This window comes from Natrix helvetica (genome assembly GCF_964273705.1).
Source record: "Natrix helvetica genome assembly, chromosome: 7".
Taxonomy (NCBI): Eukaryota; Metazoa; Chordata; class Lepidosauria; order Squamata; family Natricidae; genus Natrix; species Natrix helvetica.
The window spans coordinates 40188810-40211459 of record NC_138558.1 but is presented as its reverse complement, the minus strand read 5'-3'; the positions used below and the strand labels follow the sequence as shown (position 1 = coordinate 40211459).

The 22650-nt window shown below is 37.0% G+C and overlaps 2 protein-coding genes across 3 annotated transcripts in view; one reads left to right on the top strand and one right to left on the bottom strand.

The window, feature by feature from the left end:
• The first annotated feature begins 1861 nt into the window (after positions 1-1861).
• METTL14 (methyltransferase 14, N6-adenosine-methyltransferase non-catalytic subunit) lies at positions 1862-19486 on the top strand. Its single transcript, XM_081959571.1, has 11 exons — positions 1862-2018; positions 2367-2455; positions 4333-4420; positions 6209-6289; positions 6929-7016; positions 8393-8483; positions 9595-9736; positions 10949-11041; positions 12804-12920; positions 17079-17289; positions 18989-19486. The coding sequence occupies exons 1-11, from the start codon at positions 1953-1955 to the stop codon at positions 19291-19293; spliced, it is 1371 nt and encodes a 456-aa protein (XP_081815697.1). The 5' UTR covers positions 1862-1952; the 3' UTR covers positions 19294-19486.
• Positions 19487-21374: 1888 nt separating this feature from the next.
• SEC24D (SEC24 homolog D, COPII coat complex component) overlaps positions 21375-22650 on the bottom strand; it is a 62813-nt gene continuing 61537 nt past the window's right edge. For both annotated transcript variants that reach the window (XM_081959568.1, XM_081959569.1), the window contains exons 22-23: positions 21997-22086; positions 21375-21835 (exon numbers count right to left, since the gene is read on the bottom strand). In XM_081959568.1, the coding sequence (XP_081815694.1) occupies positions 21695-21835; positions 21997-22086 (231 nt within the window). In that variant the 3' untranslated portion in view covers positions 21375-21694. The remainder of the gene's footprint in view (positions 21836-21996; positions 22087-22650) is intronic.

The window sequence follows — 22650 nt, the reverse complement described above, 5'->3', positions numbered from 1 at the left end:
TTTGAGAGCCACATTTTTAAAACCGAAAATACATAGGATGGTACACTGTTTTTAGTTTCAATAAGTTTTTATTGAGAATATTCTGCATGCAAGTATCCACATAGGTCGGGAGGATACAAATAACACAACTAATAAAACAAAAACTTTAGAACGATATTATTTATCGATAACGTTAAATTCCGTAAAATTTGCCTTACAATGTAGAGAAAATTACATCCTGACATTGACTGACAAAGTCACAACCACTAATGTGAACATTGGCCTTGCATTTCCTTGGATAGTTTGAGTAAGTCAGGTTTGTATGTTGTTGTTTTTAATTTCATCTCTCTCTCCCACTTTCTTTCTTTTTTTCTTTTTCTTTCTCTCTCTCTCTCTGGCTCTTTGTCTCTCTCTCCCTCCCCCATCTCTGTCACTCTGTGTGTGTGTGTGTCTGTCTATCTGTCTCTCACTCACTCTGTGTGTGTGTGTGTGTCTGTCTCTGTCTCTGTCTCTCTCCCCTCCCTTCCTCTCTCTCTGTCACTCTGTGTATGTGGGTGTGTCTGTCTCTCACTCATTCACTTAATCACTCACTCTGTGTGTGTCTCTCTGTCTGTCTATCTTTCTCCCCCTCCCTCCCCCTCTCTGTCTCTCTCTGTCTGTGTGTGTGTGTGTGTGTGTCTGTCAGTCTCTCTCTGATTCCCTCCCTCACTCCCTCTCTCTGTTCCTCTCTCTGTCTGTCTTTCTCACTCACTCACACACACACACACACACTGTGGTCACCTTGTTGAGTGTTCCAATCATATTTGAAACACTCAACAACTGGCCTGCATTTATGGTATTTTGCAGCATTCTGCAGTCATAGGACCAAAATTGGTTGTCACTCGCCCGGGCTTTTGCAGAAGCTTCCCTCCGAAGCCCGAGAGGAGGGAGGGGAGCGGGCACCCGGCACACAGAAGAGCCGCATTAAAGGGTGTAAAGAGCCGCATGTGGCTCCCGAGCCGCGGGTTGCCCACCACTGTGCTAGGCAATCAGTGGTACTAGCCCATTCCTCTCAGTGTGCATTCTCCATTATGTGCCTGCGTACTCATAATCCATTCCTCTCCAATGAATACAGCAAATATTAATAGTCCAATAAGTGCGCCCTTCTTTCTGATTCAGTGTCCTCCTTTGGACCCTGGAAATTCTACTTCTAAAGTACGTTCTTCTTATGCTCTCCTTTTAAAGCTATTAATCTTTCTAAGAAATATTTCTTATTCTATTACCTACAGAGAATATATGGTAATATTCGTTTTAGGGCCTTCGAAATTTTTTTTTCTTGCACAAGCTTGCTAAAATTGTTATAAATCATACAGTTTCTGCAGAGATGTATCACTTCGTATATTTTATTTTTCATGTTTACTCTTCATTATTTTTTCCCATAACTTTTTCAACAGATTTTATCCATTGCAAGCTGAATGACGGAACAATGCAAATGGCTCAACCGTCAGAAATAAATTTAAACAGGCGTGGTATAACTTTTATGCACAAAACATCGGTACGGTATGCTAAGAATGTGCGATCCGTCCCCCTCCCTTCCGTATTTAAATAAATAATAATCGAGTCAAGGTTTTTTTTTTTAAAACAATGATTAGGAGGCTGATATTATAAGCCACAGTATCAGCCTAGGCTACAATATAGTCCATCCTCGTCTTGGAAGAACGAAGAACCTATGCTCTTTTAATAAATAAAACATTGTGCATAGTAGCTTAATTTGTAAGAACTCTGCAATATTTACATACTTCCTGGGAAGCCTTACTACTTTCTTCTAATAGGCGGAACTTCCAGTCTTCCGCCAGGAGCGCAGAAGTAGCGTCAGCGCTGGATTATGACGCTTGTAATCCCCGCCTCTATTTCCGGTCGGCGACACTTGCAAGCGTCGCGTGAAGTGAGCGTCAGCGAGGCGGCGACTTCTCAGCAGACGGCGCTGGTGGAGGATGAACAGCCGCTTGCAGGAGATCAGGGAGCGGCAGAAACTACGCCGGCAGCTTCTGGCTCAGCAGGTAACTGCCGCCCGGTGACCGAGAGATCGTCCTTGGGAGGAAAGGCCGCCCGTGCGAGTCCCGTGGCTCAGACTTAAAAGGAGGGCGGGGAAATGCCTCTCCGGGGGTCTATTAGTGCAGAATTGTGATGCAAAGCAGGGGTCTCCAACCTTGGCCGCTTTAAGCAAAGCTGGCTGGGGAATTCTGGGAGTTGAAGTCCTCCAGGCCAAGGTTGCAGACCCTTGATGTAAAGACCTACTGCGGCTGCGTGGATATAGTAACCCTAATAATATAATATAATGCTAATAGTAGAATATTGTCTCTGTAAATCATCCTCTGTTCCATTTTCTTTTCTTCTCCTTATTTTAGCTGGGAGCTGAAAATGCTGATAGTATCGGTGCAGTACTCAACAGCAAGGATGAGCAAAGGGAAATTGCTGAATCCAGAGAAACATGCAGGTTTGCGTTACGTGATTTTTTTTAATCATGCAAACATCGCAGGGAGAGTAGAAGTTCCTGCTAAGAAATTTTAGTTAATTTTGCTTGTTATTATTTTAACACAAGTTGAGTTTTTAATTTCCAACCAAATATTTGAACACAGATTCTGTCCTAGAATTTGAGTATTTATCCCTCACCACTGTCAAACCATTCACTAAGACAGCATTACTATTACTATTAGTCTTCTCATCGTTCCTATCACCCATCTCCTCCCACTTATGACTGCAAGACTGTAACTTTGTTGCTGGTATCTTTACGATTTATATTGATACTGATTGTTTCCTGATTGCTTATTTGTACCCTATGACTATCATTAAGTGTTGTGCCTTATGTTTTGTGACAAATGTATCTTTTCTTTTATGTACACTGAGAGCATATGCACCAAAGACAAATTCCTTGGGTGTCCAATCACACTTGGTCAATAAAGAGTTCTGTTCTGTTCTATTCTATTCTGTTTACTTTATTTGATATATTTGTGCCTCTAGTAATGCATAGTGATCTGAATCTTATTAATTTTATATAGCAATAACACTTAGACTTAAAATGCCACTTCACAGTGCTTTACAGCTCTCTCTAAGCAGTTTACACAGTCAACATATTGCCCCCAGTCTTGTTGCATTCAGGTCTTTTCCCGTGTAAGATTGAGATTGTCTTGGCAACGTTTTGGCGAGGTCCCACTTGCCATCTTCAGGCTGGTGTTTTCGGCTTTGTGCTTGTGCGAGTAAAGCGTGGTCGGAGCTGCCGTCTTTCTATAAATCTTGGTGGGGGTGTGTGGAGTGCTGGCTTTGTTGCTGTGTAGTTGCATCCTGATTAATAGATGTTGAGTTGATGTTTGTAGATTGGTTGGCTGTTTCGTATCATCCTGTGTGGCTGAGGTGCTGCCTGTGTGTCCGTTGTTCTTTTGTGTTGTAATGACCTGGGTGGTGGGTGGTATTCATTTGTTGACTAGGGCTGGTTTCCAGATGTCTGGTAGGCGGGAGGCATCGTCACGTTTATTCATGTTGTGGGGGTGTTTCTCTATTTCGATGGCTTCCATAATTATTCTGACTGCTTTCTTGTGTTCTGCGATGCGTGCATTTATTTTCCTATTAGTTTGTCCAACGTATGTGGCAGGGCAGATTTTGCATGATATTTCGTAGACTCCTTGGTTTTCTAGCTGGATCTTGTCTTTGGAGTTTCTTAAGATGTTGGCTATTTTTTGGTCAGTGCTGAAGGCTGTCTTGATATTGGACATACATCAAGATGATACGAAACAGCCGACCAATCTACAAACATCAATTCCATCTACCAATCAGGATACAACTACACAGCCAATCAATCCACTTACAGCAACAAAGCCAGCACTCCAAACACCCCCACCAAGATTTATAGAAAGACAGCAGCTCCAACCACGCTTCACTCACATAAGCACGAAGTTGAAAACACCAGCCTGAATATGGCGAGGGGGACCTCGGCGAAACATTGCCAAGACAATCTCAATCTTACATGGGAAAAGACCCGACTACAACAAGACCATATTGCTAAAAGGCTACTGAATCCCATAATAATTCTTTTTATAGCAATAGCATTAAGGCTTATATAAGACCCCATACTACTTTACAGCACTATTGCCCACAACAATCTGTGTCTTCGTTTTACCGACCTCAGAAGGATGTAAGGATCTTTTGAGTCCTTTCAAGGTCGAACTCCAATCTGTTGGCAGTTTGCCTACAATACTTTTATAAAAAATATAGTCCTAGAGGCAGTACAACAAGGATCAACACATCTTAAATTAGCTTTTCATAGCATCTTATGAAATTTGTTTTAAACTAACGTACATTCAATATTCATATTTCTAGGGCTGCTTATGATACATCTGCTCCAAATTCTAAACGTAAATATCCTGATGAGGGAGAAGCTGATGAAGAAGAAATAGAAGAATATAAAGTAAGAAAGTGATTTTAAAAAAGAAAAAAAGACCAATCTGTTTCAAAAATAGAAACATATGATTTGAATCTTTCTTATAAGAATCATCCTACATGCCAAAATCTTAAATACTTACATTAAAACATCTTATTGTAAATATTTAAAAGTATTTTAGCAATGCTTTATAAACATTTTTGTTGGTTTTCTCTTTAGAAATAACATTATTTTTGAATCTTATAAATAGGTATGATGTATTCTTTATAAGGAACAAATAAAGTTTATTGATTTATAGGAACATACATATGTACATACATAGAAAAAAATTAGCACCCCATTCACAATAGAGATTCTAGGTCAGGGACCTGCAACCTTGGCAACTTAGACTTGTGGACAACACCCAGGTTTGCTGGCTGAGGAATTCTGGGAGTTGAAGTCCACAAGTCTTAAAGTTGATTTAAATACAGGAAGTCCTTGATTTGCACCAGCTCATGTTGCAAAATTACAATAGCACTGAAAAAAATGACTTATGACCGTTTTTCACATTTATGACTATCACAGTATTCCCGTGGTCACATGATCGAAATTCAGATGCTTGACAACTGATTAATGGTCATGTGATCACTTTTTGCAACCTTCTTTATAAGCAAAATCAGTGTGGAAGCCAGTGTCACGTAACAACTGTGTTGTTAACTTCAGTGATTCACTTAACAACTCTGGCAAGACAGGTCGTAAAATGGGGCAAAATTCATTTACAGATGGCTCCATTGTGGTCGTAAGTCGAAGACTACCTGCAATAGAACTACGAAGAAAACAACAACAACCAGCTATGGCACCAAATCACAAGACAATGTGATCATCTAAAATACATGAAGAGTTAGAAAGATCCACTTGCCTTCTGATAACGCTCTCCATGAGATCCAGTGTAGCATTGTGGCTGAGATATTGGATTGTCACTCGGGAAGCCCACTCTCAGCTCCAAAAGTTAAGCAGAGGACTTTAGGCTTGTTATCCTTCACTAAGTTCTGTGAAATTGTATGGATAAATAGGATGGAGCGCAACACGTGCTGCCTTGAGCTCCTGAAGAAAGGGCAGGGGATGAATCTAAATAAGTAAGTAAATCCTTCTTAAGTAGCAATAGTTAGGTGCATTATTAACCAACTTTGAAAAGAGAAAGTCTATGATATTAAAACATTTGGGTTTTTAAAATCATTTTAAATTTTATTTTTCTTGGTTAAACAGAGTTTTGGGGAAAATGTAATCGGTTCATTGACTGGTTTCCCAGACTTACACTGGGACTACTCATGATCTGCTGTTTCAGGGAGGCAGTATTCATAGAGAGCCGCCTTCTTTCTTCATTAAGAAGCGGGAAGCTAATGAGAAGAGTGTCACGATGTTAAAAGGTTTGCTAGGCCTGAACTGCCTAAACTGACACTCAAGAGTTAAACTAAGAAAGCTTTATTGCGCAGGTCATAAAACAAAATGTTATCTGAAAGTGATTTATTGCGCACGCGTTACACATTCCAAAATTCTCTTCTTCTTTGTTCGGCAGCCAACTTGGCAGACGTAGCTTTCATTATCAAAATGTAACCATTAGTTATTTCTGTTTCATTTACTTTTTATTTTATTATTAAAGTTTGTTTATTAATTAGAATACTTTTAAAGACTTTTATTTTTCTCAATATCTCAAAAGATATGCGGAAGGGAATCAGCCACGGTCCATTGATCTCAGATTTCCCCAGGGCATTTTTTCCCCTGACAAAGAGAAACATCCTGTTTCTACACACACATAAAATGTGCTTTATTCCAAAGGATGAAGTGGAGCTTCAACAAGATGAAGAGAATCTACCATACGAAGAAGAAATTTACAAAGATTCCAGTACATTTCTTAAGGTAAAATAGCTGTTACGATTTTTAAACATTTTTATGTTTACTTTTTAAATTTGTATTATGTTATTTGCCTGTTATAGCTTATTTTTACATTCAGAGGTCTTTAGTTTTTATAGGACCAAAAAGGGCTGAAAATAAATTTACAAAATATTTCAACTTTATTGTTCTACTTTCCACTTGAATGTTATTATTGAGATCTCTGGTTACACAAATTTAGGATTTGAATATGCTTTTAAGTTCAGTAAAACTGATCACAGATGCATCTATTTCAATATAGCTAACTTAAACAATATTTCAGAGTTGCCCTCAATACAGGAGCATCTGCTGTACCAAATGATGGTTTGATGGAAATCAGAGAAAACATTTCATTCAAAAATAGCTGTTCCTCATTTTGGGCATTTATATGCTAAAGAAAAATAAGTTATCTTGAGTATATAATTAATGCAGTCTGTTGACAAAGGAGAAATGGAATATGTTGTCCAGAGTCATTATTAAAATAAATTATTATATCAGCAACCTGAAATAATAGTTAAGAGTCTAGGAGACATGGATAACCATATGCAGGTGATAATATCAAATCAGTGTATAAGTGATATGCTTTATTTTGCTAATGTTTATTCTTAGGTGATTTTCTTCCCTTAGGGGACACAGAGCTTAAATCCTCATAATGATTACTGTCAGCATTTTGTGGACACTGGACACAGACCTCAAAATTTCATCAGAGATGTGGGTATGTCAGAAGAATTTATAATAGAAGATTTCTGTATACAGGATATAAGAAGTTTTATTTATTCTTAGAAAAGTACAGGCTTTCGATTTTCTATTCATAGATGTATTTGAACTATCAGTCAAATGAAAAGTAACAGTGGAATTGGGAATTATGCTTAGACAAATATGAGTAATAATTGGATTTTAATAGCTGTGATTATCTATTGCATGGTCAAAAGTTGTTTAGTTTTAGAAGAAGGGTCTGTTCCTGTAATATAGTGGCTATTGGATGCTTAAATTTTTTTAAAATAACAATTTTCTTAAGTTTTCTCATATTTAATACGGAGTCATCAATATAAAATTTAAAACTCAAGTTGGGAGCAGAAAATAATTATATTTCAATACAATAAACCAGAGATTCCCAAAGTGGGCGGTACGTCCTCTGGGGGGGGGATGGCATAGGGGGGCGCTGAGAGGCAAGGGGGGTGGCAGAGGAGTGCTGGAGGCCCACTCTAGCGAACCATTTAGAACCAGTTCGCTCACTCACCCCCGCCCATCCAGAAACTGCTCGATCACTCTCTCCCCCCACCCGTCTGCACTATATGTACGATGACACAATAATGTTAATGGGATGATTGAAAGTTGTTATAGATGGAAAAAACAAAAATCTATTAAAAGTGAAGTTACAATGTGTCCTGAAAAAGCTATGTACGATCCAAATTCAAAGTTCTGATATCTACCCCCATGGTCACATGACCACATTTTGGAGGCTTGGTTACTGGCCTACATTTATGGCCATTTGCAACACATATCATGCGGCCACATTTTATTGGCAAAAATTGCTCCATAGTGAACAATGGGTTTTAGGTGTTATTATAATCAAAATTCTTAATAAAAATTATATATAAATATAAAAGACAGTAAACAGTCACAGTTAAGGATTTTAAATCTACAAGTTGGAGGTATCAACAGTTGTTTGAGTTGTACGCAGCCAAAATCATACCAGTCACGCCATAAATAGTTTCAAATAAGTAAGAGCTCTTATTACTCTTTGAAAATCCAGAGACACTGACATTAATTTGTATTGAGACAAGTTAAACTCCAAAAACTAATACAAAGAATTTTATTTTATGTTACATTGTCTATGCATTGCCTTTCATAGTAATTTAAGCACATTATGCAAAATAATAAATGGGTTTAGAAGATGTGCACTGAAATGGCTAACACTCTGGATAAATATTCTTATTAAGTGTTTGGCTAAATTGCGCTGAGCTCAAATCATAATGAAAAGAAGCAATAGAGCTGTGATCTAAATCAAATATGTTAGGGTGCCTATTTTGTGACACATGTATTTGAAAGTTGTTTCTGTAGTATAACATATATGTGTTTTTCTCTTAGGTTTAGCAGATAGATTTGAAGAATATCCAAAACTCCGGGAACTCATTAGGCTGAAAGATGAGCTAATATCTAAATCTAACACCCCTCCAATGTAAATATTTTGAATAAACTGGATTCTTTTGTCTAGACAGGCTAATCTTTATCTGACTGCGAATTAAGATTTTTCTATGAACACCTGTTGACAAAGGGAATATGTCAGGTTGTATATATGAACTTCAGAATTATTAATCTATTTTCTTTGGTGTGCTTTCTCAGTGAATTTTTGCTCTTGACCATTTTCTCAGATTTTCTTTTTTTCTTCTGCTGTTTGCAAATATCTCCAGTTCACAAGCCTTAGTTTGAAATGTGTAAATAATACATATTTACTACATCAATGGATTAAAATGACAGTAATTTTCTTGGGATAAGGGCTCCTTGTTAATAAATCAGGAATAGATAACTTGTGGCACTCCCTCATTCTTTGAGATCAATACTAATAGATAGGGAGATGTAGTTCAGAAATATCAATTACCCCGCAGATTACCTACCATAGTCTCAACAACTTTCTTGATGTAAAGAGACTTTACAAACCATTGGACTGTCTCCCATATTAAACAGCAAGGTTGCATTTCCATAGCTAGAAATCATCTTGTGCAGCCCTCATGCTTGGTTCTCATTTGTTTTGAAAGTTCCCAACTGCTTCAGAAAATATTTTAAAGATGATGGGTAGAAGTGAAGCAGGAAGAATCTGTTAAACTAATGGATGGTGTTTCAATAGTGATAGATTGCTAAATTATTGGATAGAGCCCATTTAAATCAATTTTGGAAAATGGGTTTTAAAATTTATTTTTTTGCTTATTTCAGAAGTTGCTTATCCCACATTATTTTTTATTTAATTAGAATAGTAATTTTATAGCAGTATTTGTAAATTTTAATAAGGTAATGGTAGCCAGATTAGCTTTCAGAATTTAGTTTCTGAATATTAACCTAAACAGTTATCAGATTTTATTTACAAATTATTCTACAAATGTGAATTGCTTTCTCAAAGCAAGAAAATTGCTTTTCTGAACAACTATGTGTGTTGCATGTGTAAATAGCACATCTAAATCTAAGACAATTGCACAACTTGTTTTAAATATCAGAGTTGGAAAATGGGCACTGTGAAATTGTCAACCTAGAAAACTAATCAAATAATATCAATGTATTTCTCATTTGTATGATAGGTATTTACAAGCTGAAATGGAAGCTTTTGACCTTCGTGAACTCAAGTCTAAGTTTGATGTGATCCTTTTCGAACCACCATTGGAAGAATACTATAGGGAGACTGGCATTACTGCTAATGAGAAGTGCTGGACATGGGATGATGTGAGTTTGCTATAGAAAACAAACAAAAGAAAAATTAAGACTGTCTTGTTTTGTTAATGTTTTACATGAATTGACTTTTCAAATGCCTTTTATCTAGCTGCTTCTCAGATTTTCTGTGAATGCTCTTTCATCACCCTTTTAAAATATGAAAGATAAGCAATGCCTTCATTTTTAAAACCATTTATCATTAGTAATTCTGTCTTGTTAACGTTTAGCTAATTTTAAAATTGCAGCTGCAGAAGGCTGCTGTCTACCATCATCTATTTCAATTGGTAGATTTAGAAACAATTTATACAATATGCAGTTATGCCCCATTCCGAGCCTTCAATCCTGCAATCCTGGAATATTCTGAAGACTCAAAATGGGACATTTTTGCAAACGGCTTGAAAATCAGGACGGGGGATTTTGTCTCTTATCCTATTTTCAGTCTGTTCTGACCTTCAGAAGAGGGTGAGAGGCAGAAATATCCCCCTCCCCATTTTCAAATGGTTTGCAAAAACGTCCCATTTCGAGCCTTCAGAATATTCCAGGATTGCAGGATTGAAGGCTCGGAATGGGGCATTTTTGCAAACGGCTTGAAAATGGGGAGGGGAGATTTTACTTCCTCTTACCCTGTTCTGAAGCTCAGCACAGACTCAGAACAGGATAAGAGGCAAAATCCCCCTCCCCTTCCTGGCAATCGTTCTTTCCTTGGGATCTCAGCGCAGACTCACATCCCCCAAATGCTCTATCCGAAGCCTTCTCTGCGTCTGTGCAGAGCTCCCAAGGAAAGGAGGGTGTCTTGGTGTGTGAGAGAGAGTGGTGGGACGGAGAGGGTGGGGCTGGTGGGCTTGCTGCTTCCTGCACCTGGAAAATAATAAGACCTCCCCGAAAATAAGGCCAAGCCCTTATTTGGAGGGTCAAAAGAAAATAAGACCCTGTCTTATTTTCGGGGAAACACGATAGCATTATTATTATATAGGCAAGTATCTTAGAGCCATTTATGCACTACTGATATCAAACATGAATGTCTCCATAGTTGTATTTTCTTTGCCTTTTATTTTTGATACTTTGACACATCTAAAGAAGTAGATAAAACTGGTATATTATTTAAGAAAAACCATTTATTATATAATTTCTTCCTGGTGCTTTCCCACAAGTGCAGGGTGTTTGCTGCACTCTGCTGTGCAAATGATTTTGCTTAAAACATTACACATTTTCTACTTTTTGTAGATTATGAAGCTGGACATTGAAGAAATTGCTGCCCCACGATCATTTGTCTTTCTTTGGTGTGGTTCTGGTGAGGGCCTGGATCTCGGCAGGGTGGTAAGAGGATGCAATTCTTTGTCATTGACATTAATAATAACAACTGATTCAATGAAGCTTTCAGATAAGGCCAGCATATAAAAAATATCTAGAGCAGGGGTGTCCAAACTTGGGAACTTTAGCTGGGGAATTCTGAGAGTTGAAGTCCACAAGTCTTAAAGTTCCCAAGTTTGGACACCCCTGCTCTAGAGTCTCTGACTAGAGACTCTGACTAAGAATCAACTACAGGAAGTCTTGAAAGCCAAGTCCTACATATATTTGTAGGGTCCATTTTTGTCCCTGTAGATTTTATTCCACTAATCATTGCTGAGTATAGTGGGTGGGTTTCATTTCCGTTTCAAGGACTGTTGAGTGATCACTTTCTGAGATCATGTGGCCAGGATAATGCTCTTACTTTTCCATTGAAGTGGTACCTATTTATCTACTTGCATTTGCATGCTTTCAAACCAGATTAGCAGGAGCTAGGGTGAGGACAGGTGCTCTCCCTAGCACATGATGTACGGGTCTCAAACCTGGGCTGTTGGCTTTCCAGCTGACAAGCCCAGCATCTTAACTGCTGAACCATCTCACCGTCTTCTGTACATTGCATACATACATAAAATTGTGCCGTCAGTATGTTTAATGCCGTAGATAATAATGTATAAATCATCCATATGAGGTGATGTGAAACATATTTTTAAAATGTTGAAAGGATTCAAATAAATATATACTATAATAGAGACATTGCTTGAAAACCTGTTAATTGCAATCTGGTCTCTAGGAAAATTACAGGAGAAAAGAAATCAGGTTTTTCTTTTTAAAAAAGTGAATTAATAAATTGGACTATATCCAGAGTTAAGCCTACTTAGTTGGTTGACAATAGTGGATCTTCATCCTCCCTGTGCTTGTATTTTAGTCCTCCTGTAAAAGAGGATCACAGTTCCTACTGAATGAGATAGGCCTGTGATGGCAAACCTATGGCACGGAGCCATTTGTCAGGGCACGCGAGGCACTGCTCTGTCAGCTGGCCTAGCGCTCATGCGCGCGCTGGCCAGCTGAGTTCACCTTTTTAAAAGCTATTTTTCGCCTTCCCCAGGCTCCAGAGGCTTTATAGGAGCCTGGGGAGGGCGAAAAGAGCCTCCCCTGCCCCCCCGGAGGCTTCAGGGACCGTCTGGAGGCTTCCCTGACGCCTTCGGAGCGCTTAAAACCAACCTCCGAGCAAACCGGAAGTAACTTCCGGTTTGCTCGGAGGGTCGTTTTAAGCGTTCCGAAGGCTTCAGGGAAGCCTCCGGACGGTCCCTGAAGCCTCCGGAGGGCCTCCGGGGGGGGCGGGGGAGGCTCTTTTCGCCCTCCCCAGGCTCCTATAATGCCTCTGGAGCCTGGGGAAGGCGAAAAAAGCATGTGTAAAATGGGGGGGGTCGCGCATTGTGCGCGCATGCGCACTGGGGGCGCACGTGTTGCATTATGGGTGCGGCACACACACACACAACCCCCCCGCGCTCCCCCCACTTGTGGCATGCGAGCCAAAAAAGGTTCGCCATCGCTGAGATAGGCTATAGTTCAGGAAAAAGGGGATCTCATTTTGAGCCCAGAGGTACATTAGTGATGCACTACCCCATTCAATAGGATCTGCCAACATTCTTTTTAGGAAAAATTGGTGAAAAATGAAAAGAAGAAATTTGTTTTCAGCAGCCTTGTTACCTTTGTCTAAATTTGTCTCCAATGCATTGTTCTTATTCTTTGCTGTATTGTACAAAAATTCTGTTTGGTTGAACTCTGGTAGTGTTTGCGCAAATGGGGATACAGAAGATGTGAAGATATATGTTGGATTAAAACAAATAAAAATAATCCTGGAAAGACCAAGACTCTGGATCCCAAAGCTGTTTTTCAAAGAACAAAGGTACATCTTTGCATTTCTCTCTGTCTTCTCCCTGCTATGGAATGTCAGTGGATGCTTTTTAAGTGCTCTGTAGCTATTGGTGATCATTTTAGTGTTACAAAACTACTTGCAGAACAAGTGCACTTACTATTTAAAAATGTGTTTACGAGTGACTATTGAACTTCTGTCTGCAGCATGAAACTCTGGAAAATTCTGGGAAGTACTTATTCGCTTATTTTATTGAAATGCAAATCAAAATATCATGGAAAAATTAGGCTTTTTTCACCTTTCAGAAGAGGTGCGGAATATCTTTTTTAGTTTTCTTCTTTGCTGAACAGTTGCTGTAGTTGGGAGTTCAGTGTGGTTAGCTTTCATTTTGTTCTATGTTGAGATGTAAATTAAATGGAGGCAAGGGAGAATTCTTCTGATTTTTCTCTAGAATAGTGTGGGGCTGTGTTTAACTTCTTCCCAGTATTCAGTACTTCAGCAATATTTGGACCTATTGCTTTGCCAACTATACTTACTGCTTGAGCAATTGTTTTGTAAGAAGAGCAGATGTTGAGATGTTTCTATATGTTTGACAGAAATTCATGAATCTTCCTCACCCTTTATCTAATCGTGGACCATAAAATAAAATGCAGATAGTCCTTGACATATGACCATTTGTTTAGCAAATGTTTGAAGTTGCAACAGTGCTGAAAAAAAGTGACTTCTTACTGGTTCTCACATGCACGTACTCTTTCCGTAGTCATATGATCAACATTTGATTGCAAACTCTCAATCTCCTCTCAAACTCCATGTTCCCCATCACTGCCTTTTTGGCGATGGTTTAAGTAGCATTTGTTCAGTGCTGATGTAACTACAAACAGTTGCTGATCAAATGGTCATTAAGTAAGAACTACCTATATTTGTGTATGTCTCTCTATTCTGCTATTTCTAAAGCATTTTCAAACTATTATCACAACTTTTAATATGAAATTATCAGTATTATTTAAAATTTGTATATATCTTGTGCCATAATAATTCATAAACACAAACCTGCTGGTCAGGTATGTTTAGCACAGCAAGGTGGTAGGGAGAGTGAATTGATCTTTACTCTAATTAAATTCCAATGTTAGACATTCATCTAAGTTCCTATTTGCATTTGGGGGGGGGCTGCTTGTGTGAAATCACAATTCCACTTGGCAGAACACACATGGTCTTGCAGCTGGTAACTTCACTTGAGCCTTGTTTACTGTTGTCAGTTTTCTGAATGCTAGTGCTAATGTTTATGGAATTATTTGGACAATGTAAAGTGGATTCATGGCTGAGGCAGTAAGTATGCAAGCTCTCAGTGGCTAAATGTCAGCATTTGTGGGGAGGATTAAGATGGCAAATAGGCTGTGGACCATGAGTGTGAGAAGACTGCAGTAAGTGACAGGATGGATTTGATTTAAATCGAGTTGATTTAAATCATGATTTAAATCACTAGTAAAAAGGCTTGGTTTAAATCAACTCAATTTAAATCATAATTTTTAAAGAGCAGCTGTCATCTCTCTGCCCCACAGTGGTTCCTCCTCTGACCAGCTGTTGACTCACTGACAGTCCCAATATTGCAGAATGCGCACCATGCTACATAACTAAGCTCCATTTCGTGCTGAATAAACTTAATTATTAATGTATCTTAAATAGAAAACTCTCTTAGATAGATTTTTTTACTCCAAAAGCATTTTATTAATATAAATTTAATACAAATTAAAAAAATCTTTTAAATCAAAAAAGTTTGATTTAAATTTAAAAAATCTGTCTTTTTTTTAAAAAAAAAATCATTGATTTTTACCCACCCCTTTAAGTGATGATCCACAACCACACTTAGAAAATCACTGCCCTAGAAAAATAGTTTCAGGGGGCTATTTGAGCATCTTCCTCAAGACTATTCTAAGCTGCCTCCTAAAATACCTCTTCCTTAGAGGAGGAAAAAAAAAGTAGGCTCCTGAAATACTCAGTATCATTTTTGGTAATAGAAAATTCTATGTCACTAAACAAAATTTAACATTTTTAAATATATCATGATTCTCATAGAAATTTTAAAAAAGTATCCCACAGTAATAAATAATGATTACGTATGTCTTAAAATTATTTGTTACTTTTATGGGGTTTTTTTTAGAGACTGCAAGTCTCAAAAATTAAAGAAAAAGTAATCACTATATATTTGTTTTCTTTTTTTTTCTTAATCAGTTTAATCACTGTTTAAACAGTGGTTTAGTCTTTTTTTAAATCAAGGCCTAGAAATATTAGCACTGACATACAGTATCAACATTCTGCAAACTGGGTGATTCCAGATGTATTACCATGATGTTTAGGGATTATGAGAATTGGAGTTCAATCCATCTGGAAGTTGCCAGGTGAGGAAAAAGTTGGCTTAAGACAGCATCTTGCCTAATCCAGGTAGTGATGCTTGCCAGAGATAGTAAAAGTGAACTGTTTTCTATATCTGGAGGGACATCTTCCCTTCCCTGGTTTTTCAGAATTTGGAACTTAGCATAGCTTTTGGGAGAGTTCTGGAAATTATTATTCACCTTTACTCATAATTTTGTAAAAACCATCTGATGGCTTCAATAAAGCAGCATTTAATAATTTGTGGGAAATTGCCCTTTTGGATCACATTCTTCTGAAACAAGATAAATCTATCCACCCCAAAGATAACTCTGTAGACTTCCCACATAAAGGCCTCTTATACAATTGCATTCCAATATCATCTTTAAAAAGAAGATATACAATGTCGTTGTCTTGTTTGTTTTCCTTTTTGAGGGTTGGGGGGAGGAGGTGTTACAACCAGTTTGTTCAAACTTCATGTTGTATCCATGTTGTGGTCAATAAAACACAATCATACTTCTGGAGTTGTTTTATACTCTGAATGTTTACTTCCGTTAAATTGTGATTTATGAGTATATACAAGGAATATACAGAGTTTTGAAAATAGTTTATAAGAAAGTATTCATTATAGTTTCAAAAGCCTATTTGCAAATCAGCATATCAGCATGAAGCTGTATTAAATCAAGATGGGTTTGAAGCAGCTCATAAAACACTTTGCAGATTTAGTGTGTTTTCTATTGCTTCTGGAGTTGTTAGAGATAATATATATTACGCTGAAATGTATATAGACACACGCGCGCACACACACACAAAATGTTGAGTGTGGGTTGAGTAATATGATGGGTTCTTTGACACAGATGTGAGTAATTTGATCAATAAAATTTATCATAACATTTAACTCAACTGTATTCAGGGCAATGATTTGGGTGGTAAAACAAGCATTACTTTGGATCATTCTTTTTTTTCGGGGGGGGGGGGGGATCTGCCACATGGGTTTGTGATTGTGGGGAAAAAATGTAGGAATGTTGTGTATACTTTCTTGAGCTTTAGAGAAAAGGCAATGTCAGGCTTGGAAGTCATTGGGAGGGGCGGGGGGCGAATAGGGCCTCAAGCCTGCCCCATATTCAAACATAGTTACTATGGGAAACTGGGAGGGGGGGATGGTATGGAGCTTGGGAGATGTGCAGCCATAACAACATTCCTTCTTAGAAAGTCAAGGTCGCCTTATCCCTGCATCTAGATGGATGTGGATGGGAGGAATCTTCATCCATGGCAGTGAATGATTTGGCCATTTGATGGACTTGTGGGTGTTGAGGCAGGGTCTTGAAGTTTCAACTGGATGGGGAAAACCTGGAAGCTTTCAGATCTGGGTTTTCCCAGATGTGCCAAAATGGCTTCTTTATAAATTGGTGTTTTGAGGAACTTCTTGCCTCGAGCTATTTCAGAGGATGCTATTTGGAAACCTGACAGGCAAAATATGTATCTATCGTAATAACATCAAAGTAATGTAGTTTATTGTAGACTTCTTTCTTACCTTGCAGTGTGGCATTACTGATTTTATAGCAAATATTTTTTTTCAGAACATTTCTCTAGGGTGATACTTTTCAGATAGGGATTTTCATGTTCTTACTGCTTCTTAATGATTTTAATTGTTTTAATATTTTATGGAGGCGTAATAAAGCCATAAGAACATCTTGGTCCATGATGATTTTTGATGAATTATATAACTGAACTTACAAAAAAAGTCACATTCTGTTTTAATTTCTCCTATCCCTCCCATCCTTTTTGATATAAAAGAAAAAAATGTTTCTGTTTTCTCTTTAGGAACATTGCCTTATGGGCATTAAAGGAACTGTCCGCCGTAGTACAGATGGCGATTTTATCCATGCTAATGTTGACATTGATTTAATTATCACAGAAGAGCCAGAAATTGGTAACATAGAAAAACCGGTGGAAATATTTCACATTATTGAACATTTTTGTCTTGGAAGAAGGCGGCTTCATCTTTTTGGACGTGACAGCACCATCCGTCCAGGTTATTCTCAGTCTTGCTTTGTACTAAATCATTTTAAAATCTAAATATGAAAATTTCATAAAATTAATTTGTGTGCTTTAGAAAAATGTAGATTTTAGAGGAGTAGTTATGGCTTCCAGTGCAGTATAGTGGTCCAGTTGAACATAAAGGACAACTTACTTTACCAAGCTCATTTTCTTCTACTAAATGACTATAGACATAATGGGGATATTGGCATTCAGCAGACAGGCACAGGTTTGGGTTTTTTTTTGCTCAGAATGGTTGCTGAGAATTTTTCTTTATCCTCAACTGTGTCATTTCCTATTGTAGTAATTCAGCCATTCTAATCATAGAATAGATCCTTGAAACTAGCCGCCACAGAGCTGTTTCATTCAGAACTCCAAACAAAACTAATTTTCCATTTGTATACTACAGTATTTAGATATTAAAGCCGAAATACAGGTATGAAACTGGCATCTAAGTTGAACATAAACATGAAAGGCAGAAAAATGTACAAATATTTATTGGAAGTAACATTAGAAGAAGAAAAAGTTAAAGGTTGTATGATAGCGTGGGCCAAAAACTTTGGACACAATATAGATCTAGTAGATTGGGAAAGAATTTGGAACACAAATTATAAACTAACACGATCAGTAGCACTCAAAGAAAATATGTATAAAATGTTTTATCGTTGGCATTTACCACCAACCAGATTGGCTAAAATGTACCCAAACATGAATCCTACCTGCTGGAAGTGTAAAAAAATGCAAGGGACTTTCTATATGGTGGACCTGCCCGGAAACTCAAAAATATTGGACAAAAGTTTGGAAATGGGTGCAAGAAATTACAGAAGAACAAATAAAATACAAACCTGAACTCTTTCTGCTGGGAATAATCAAAGGGAAATATATAAAGAAAATTAAGTATATATTAACACATCTGCTGACCACAGCTAGAATAGCATTTGCCGAATGCTGGAAACAAAATAATATCCCCTCGGACGAATTAGTGATACAAAAATTTTTGGATTGTGCAGAGATGGACAAATTAGCACTAAAATTAAAAGACAAAGAAGAGTCGGAATATTATGAAATTTGGAACAATTGGTACAAATGGCTGCAAAACAAGAATAAAATTAATTAAGCCAAAAACAGTGTGTGTGTGTGTGTGTGTGTGTATGTATGTATGTATGTATGTATGTATGTAGAGAGAGAGAGAGAACTGCATAAAGGTTTATAAACATAGAAGCGAAATAATATTTACGTGTACAGGTATGACGACATAATAATGTTGATATAATGACTGTAAGGTGTTGTAGAAGGAAAAAAATAATAAAAAGAAATAAAAAAAGAAAGGCAGAAATAAATGTGTGACTTTTGGATACCTGATTTTCAATAATTTTATTAATAATTGAATTGTGTTTTTAAAATGTCTTACTAGCAAGCTAAAGGGAGTAATGTCTCATATCATTGAAATACTGTCCTAGTGGATTAATTTTAAGCATCTGTGGTTTTTTTTTTAAAAAAAACCTACATCATGTAGAGTTTTATTGGTAATTCTACTTGCTCTTATTTTATGGGAATAGTTGCTTCTGCTCCTACTTTGACAATACAAATTATGCTAAATTTAAGTAGTATTAAAGAACCAATCAGGAAAGGATTAAGGGGTACAATTTTGTATCTGGCTCACTCTTTCCTTTTGTTTCCTTCCCTCCCCTTAGGCTGGTTAACTGTTGGACCCACACTCACAAATAGTAACTTCAATGCCGAAACATATGCATCATATTTCACAGCTCCCAACTCCCACCTGACTGGTTGTACAGAAGAGATTGAGAGACTCAGACCAAAATCACCACCACCAAAAGATCGAGGAGGTGGTGCACCAAGAGGTGGAGGAAGAGGCGGGACTTCAGCTGGTCGAGGAGAAAGAGGCAGAGAGAGAAACCGAACTAATTTCAGGGGGGAAAGAGGTGGATTCAGAGGGGGACGGGGAGGTACTCATCGGGGTGGCTTTCCCCCTCGCTGAGCAATGAGAATCTTCATCTTTTTTCCTGCCTTTATCCCACTGAATTTTTGTTTAAAAAAATACTGTCATAGTTCTCAAGTTACCTTTATTAGCAGCTCACTCTAGAGCTGCTCACCAAAATATTTTTGTACCTATTATGAACCAGTCTTGTATAATAATCCAGATCTTATAATAAAGCACATTTACAGTGGAATTTTCTGAACTTGGTTGTTTTATTGCAGTTGTTTCATTACCTCACTGGTAGCATCATGAGTGTATTTACTATCAAGCACATTTACTATCAAAATTGACTTAGCACATGATAGCTTTAGTTTTAATTTTAAGTTGTTTCATAGTTCAAAAACAGTCGTGTGTTTTTTTAAATTTTCCAATATTTTTTCAAGCCTTTTAATTGGATACTAATCATTCTAGGACAAGTTTCTAAGACAAATATTGCTATTTCTGTTTCTTTTCTGGTGACTGAATTATATTTCAACTTAGGTTCCAATAACTGAAAATTAGTGCTCCTATTAAGGGAAATCTCAAATATATATTAGTCTGATAGTAATTTTGGAAAACCACAAAAAATGCACACACACACACACACACACACACACACACACGTATTTATGTATAAAACAACATTAAGTAAATCAGATCAATTTCAGTAACATAACAGAATATAGGTGTTTTTTTTAAAAAAACAGGGCTTTAGATAAAGTACTTTTGTTTTGAAAAGGATATTGTACTGTAATTGTATATAGCTTGTCCAAGAAACTTATGGTACAAAACCAGAAACCTAGATGTGAGATAGATTAAAAAATTAAAATCCTTTAAACCAGAATTTTAGTCATGATAGATTGAAAGCCAATCCTAATAGATATCCAATATTAAGATGAAAACCAACCAGGTAATCCTTGACTGATGACTACAAATGAGCCCAACATTTCCATTGCTAAGCAAGATAGCTGTTACGTGAGTTTTGCCCCTTTTACAACCTTTCTTGCCACAGTTGTTGAGGGAATTGAGTTAGTAACATGGTTGTTAACGCGGTTCTGGCTTCCCCAGTGACTACACTTGCAAAAGGTGATCACATGACATCGGGGACACTGCAACAGTCATAAATACATGTCAGTTGCCAAGCATCTGAATTTTGATCACATGATGAGGGGAATGCTACAATGATGGTGTGTAAGTGTAACTAAAAACAGTGTAAGTGACTTTTTTCAGTGTCATAACTTCCAACAGTCACTAAACAAATGGTTGTAAATCAAACACTATACAATGGCTTAATAAAGTGTGAACCCAGGCATTAATCCCCAGATCATGTGATTCCCAATATGACAGTATAAAACCTGAAAAAAACAGGTAATGGTCTACTAATTCTAAAGCCATTAAAAAGAGTTATATATAAACATGCAGTTTTAGTCAAATAAAGAACTTTTATTTTAGGAATAAAATTAACAATAGTATCTTTCAAGTAATAGTACATTTTTCAGGTCTGGGAAGTTAATATGTTGAACAAGTTTTAATGTTTAAATGTTAATTTACTGCAATAGTTATCCTTTAGGTAAATTCCAGTAATAGCAATTTCTACTTTGCTTTTTGCAAGGCATTAAATTTTGCTATGTCCTAAACAAAACTATCCCATATTCCTTAATACTGTCTCATAGAGAAAGTGTTACAATTCAATTGTTTTGTCTCACGTACAGTAACAGGAGTTTGGAGTATGTTAAACAACATGGCAGAAACTGAAAGACCATGTGGATATGTTGAGATTGCATCTGGGCACGGTCAACACAAAAAGATTTTTTTTTTGGGGGTCCTAAATACAAATTGCACGTAAAAGAATTAAGCCCACCCCCACCCCTGGCCAAATGACTTCATTCCTCATTCCCCTTATCAACCCAAGAAATAATTAGTTTTAAAAATATTTACAAAATCAACAGGTGATTGGGAGGCACAGATAGGCCAGTTATATCTGGAGAGTCACAATTTCCTTAGCCCCAATCTTTGGATGTTTTGCTGGGGCTGAATAGTCCACTATTTTGAACTATGTCACAGCGCCACAGCAAAATAATAAAAAGCGCAAGAACATTAAATTAAATGCTTTGCAGTTTATTAAAATATGTGAAATGAGAATTGCATGTTTTACACAGATTCCAGGATTTCAAACCTTGCCATTAGAAAACTTCCTTTTAAAGAAGGATAAAAGGCTCTCCCATAGGAGTTATACCTGAGCAAATATTAGCCTAGTTTACATACTGTAATTATAGATGGCTACATTATTATGAAACAAAGCACTAATCTACAAAATTAGAAACTGTACAATAAGGTAGCAATATAAAGCACCTTGTTATGGTGGGTGGCTGTTTTTGAATAGGTTCTGAACAAAAGCACAGAGAACAAACATCAAAATCCATTAGTTGAGAAGCTGACATATTTCTTTATGAACGCAACATAAGAAGTCCACATAAGAAGCTCCTCCGTAGATGTTTTTGTCTTCAATCAAAAGCTGCTTGAAAACCATCTCTGCTTGCTCACGTTGCTTCACAATCAGAATCTTTAAAAAAATAGTTTAAGAATGAACAAAATGTACAAATGCTGCTTTGAGTCTTATTTCTCAGCTTAACTGAAGAGCAAAAAATGTTAAGGTTATTAAAAAACAATTTCAAAGGAGGGAATTAGGCATTCATAAGAGTAACTTTTAAAGTAATCTTTTACCTTCATGGAATAAGGTGTTCTGCTTTGAAGCTGATCTATTATGGACCTCAGGTTTGAAGAGTAGGGATTATCCAGTTCTGGAAGACGTGACTATATGTAATGAATAAATACACACACAGAATTAGCACACATGAAAATGGCTATTCTGGTAAAACAAAGATTGTATGTCGTATGGATACTTGCAATGGATTTGAAAGACTAAAAGTTGCTGACTTGTACAATGAAACAAGCAAATTATTTGGTATAGAAAAAAAATCCTTAAAATTCTCTGTCAATGTAATTTCATTGACAAATTCATCAAGATGATTGATAAATATTTTATTCGTGATCAAAGTTGAAATAAATTACAAGGAAGATTTGGAAGCTAAAATAGAATTTCATCAAAGCGACTATTCAATGTTCCTATTGAATCACCAAAAGCAATGATAATTGAATAGTATTTAGCAAATCTGGAGGCAATCTAGGACCTATCAGTTCATAGTACAATAGTCATATACAATTTGACACAGCCAGTAATAAAGCCATTATTAGATCAATATGCCAGGCCAGATAAGAAGGCAAATATAAGATAGATGTTAACAAACAGAAGCAAGTTATTGTCAAGATAATGAAGGATCTGGAAACCAAGTCCTATGAGTCATACGTTTCCATATG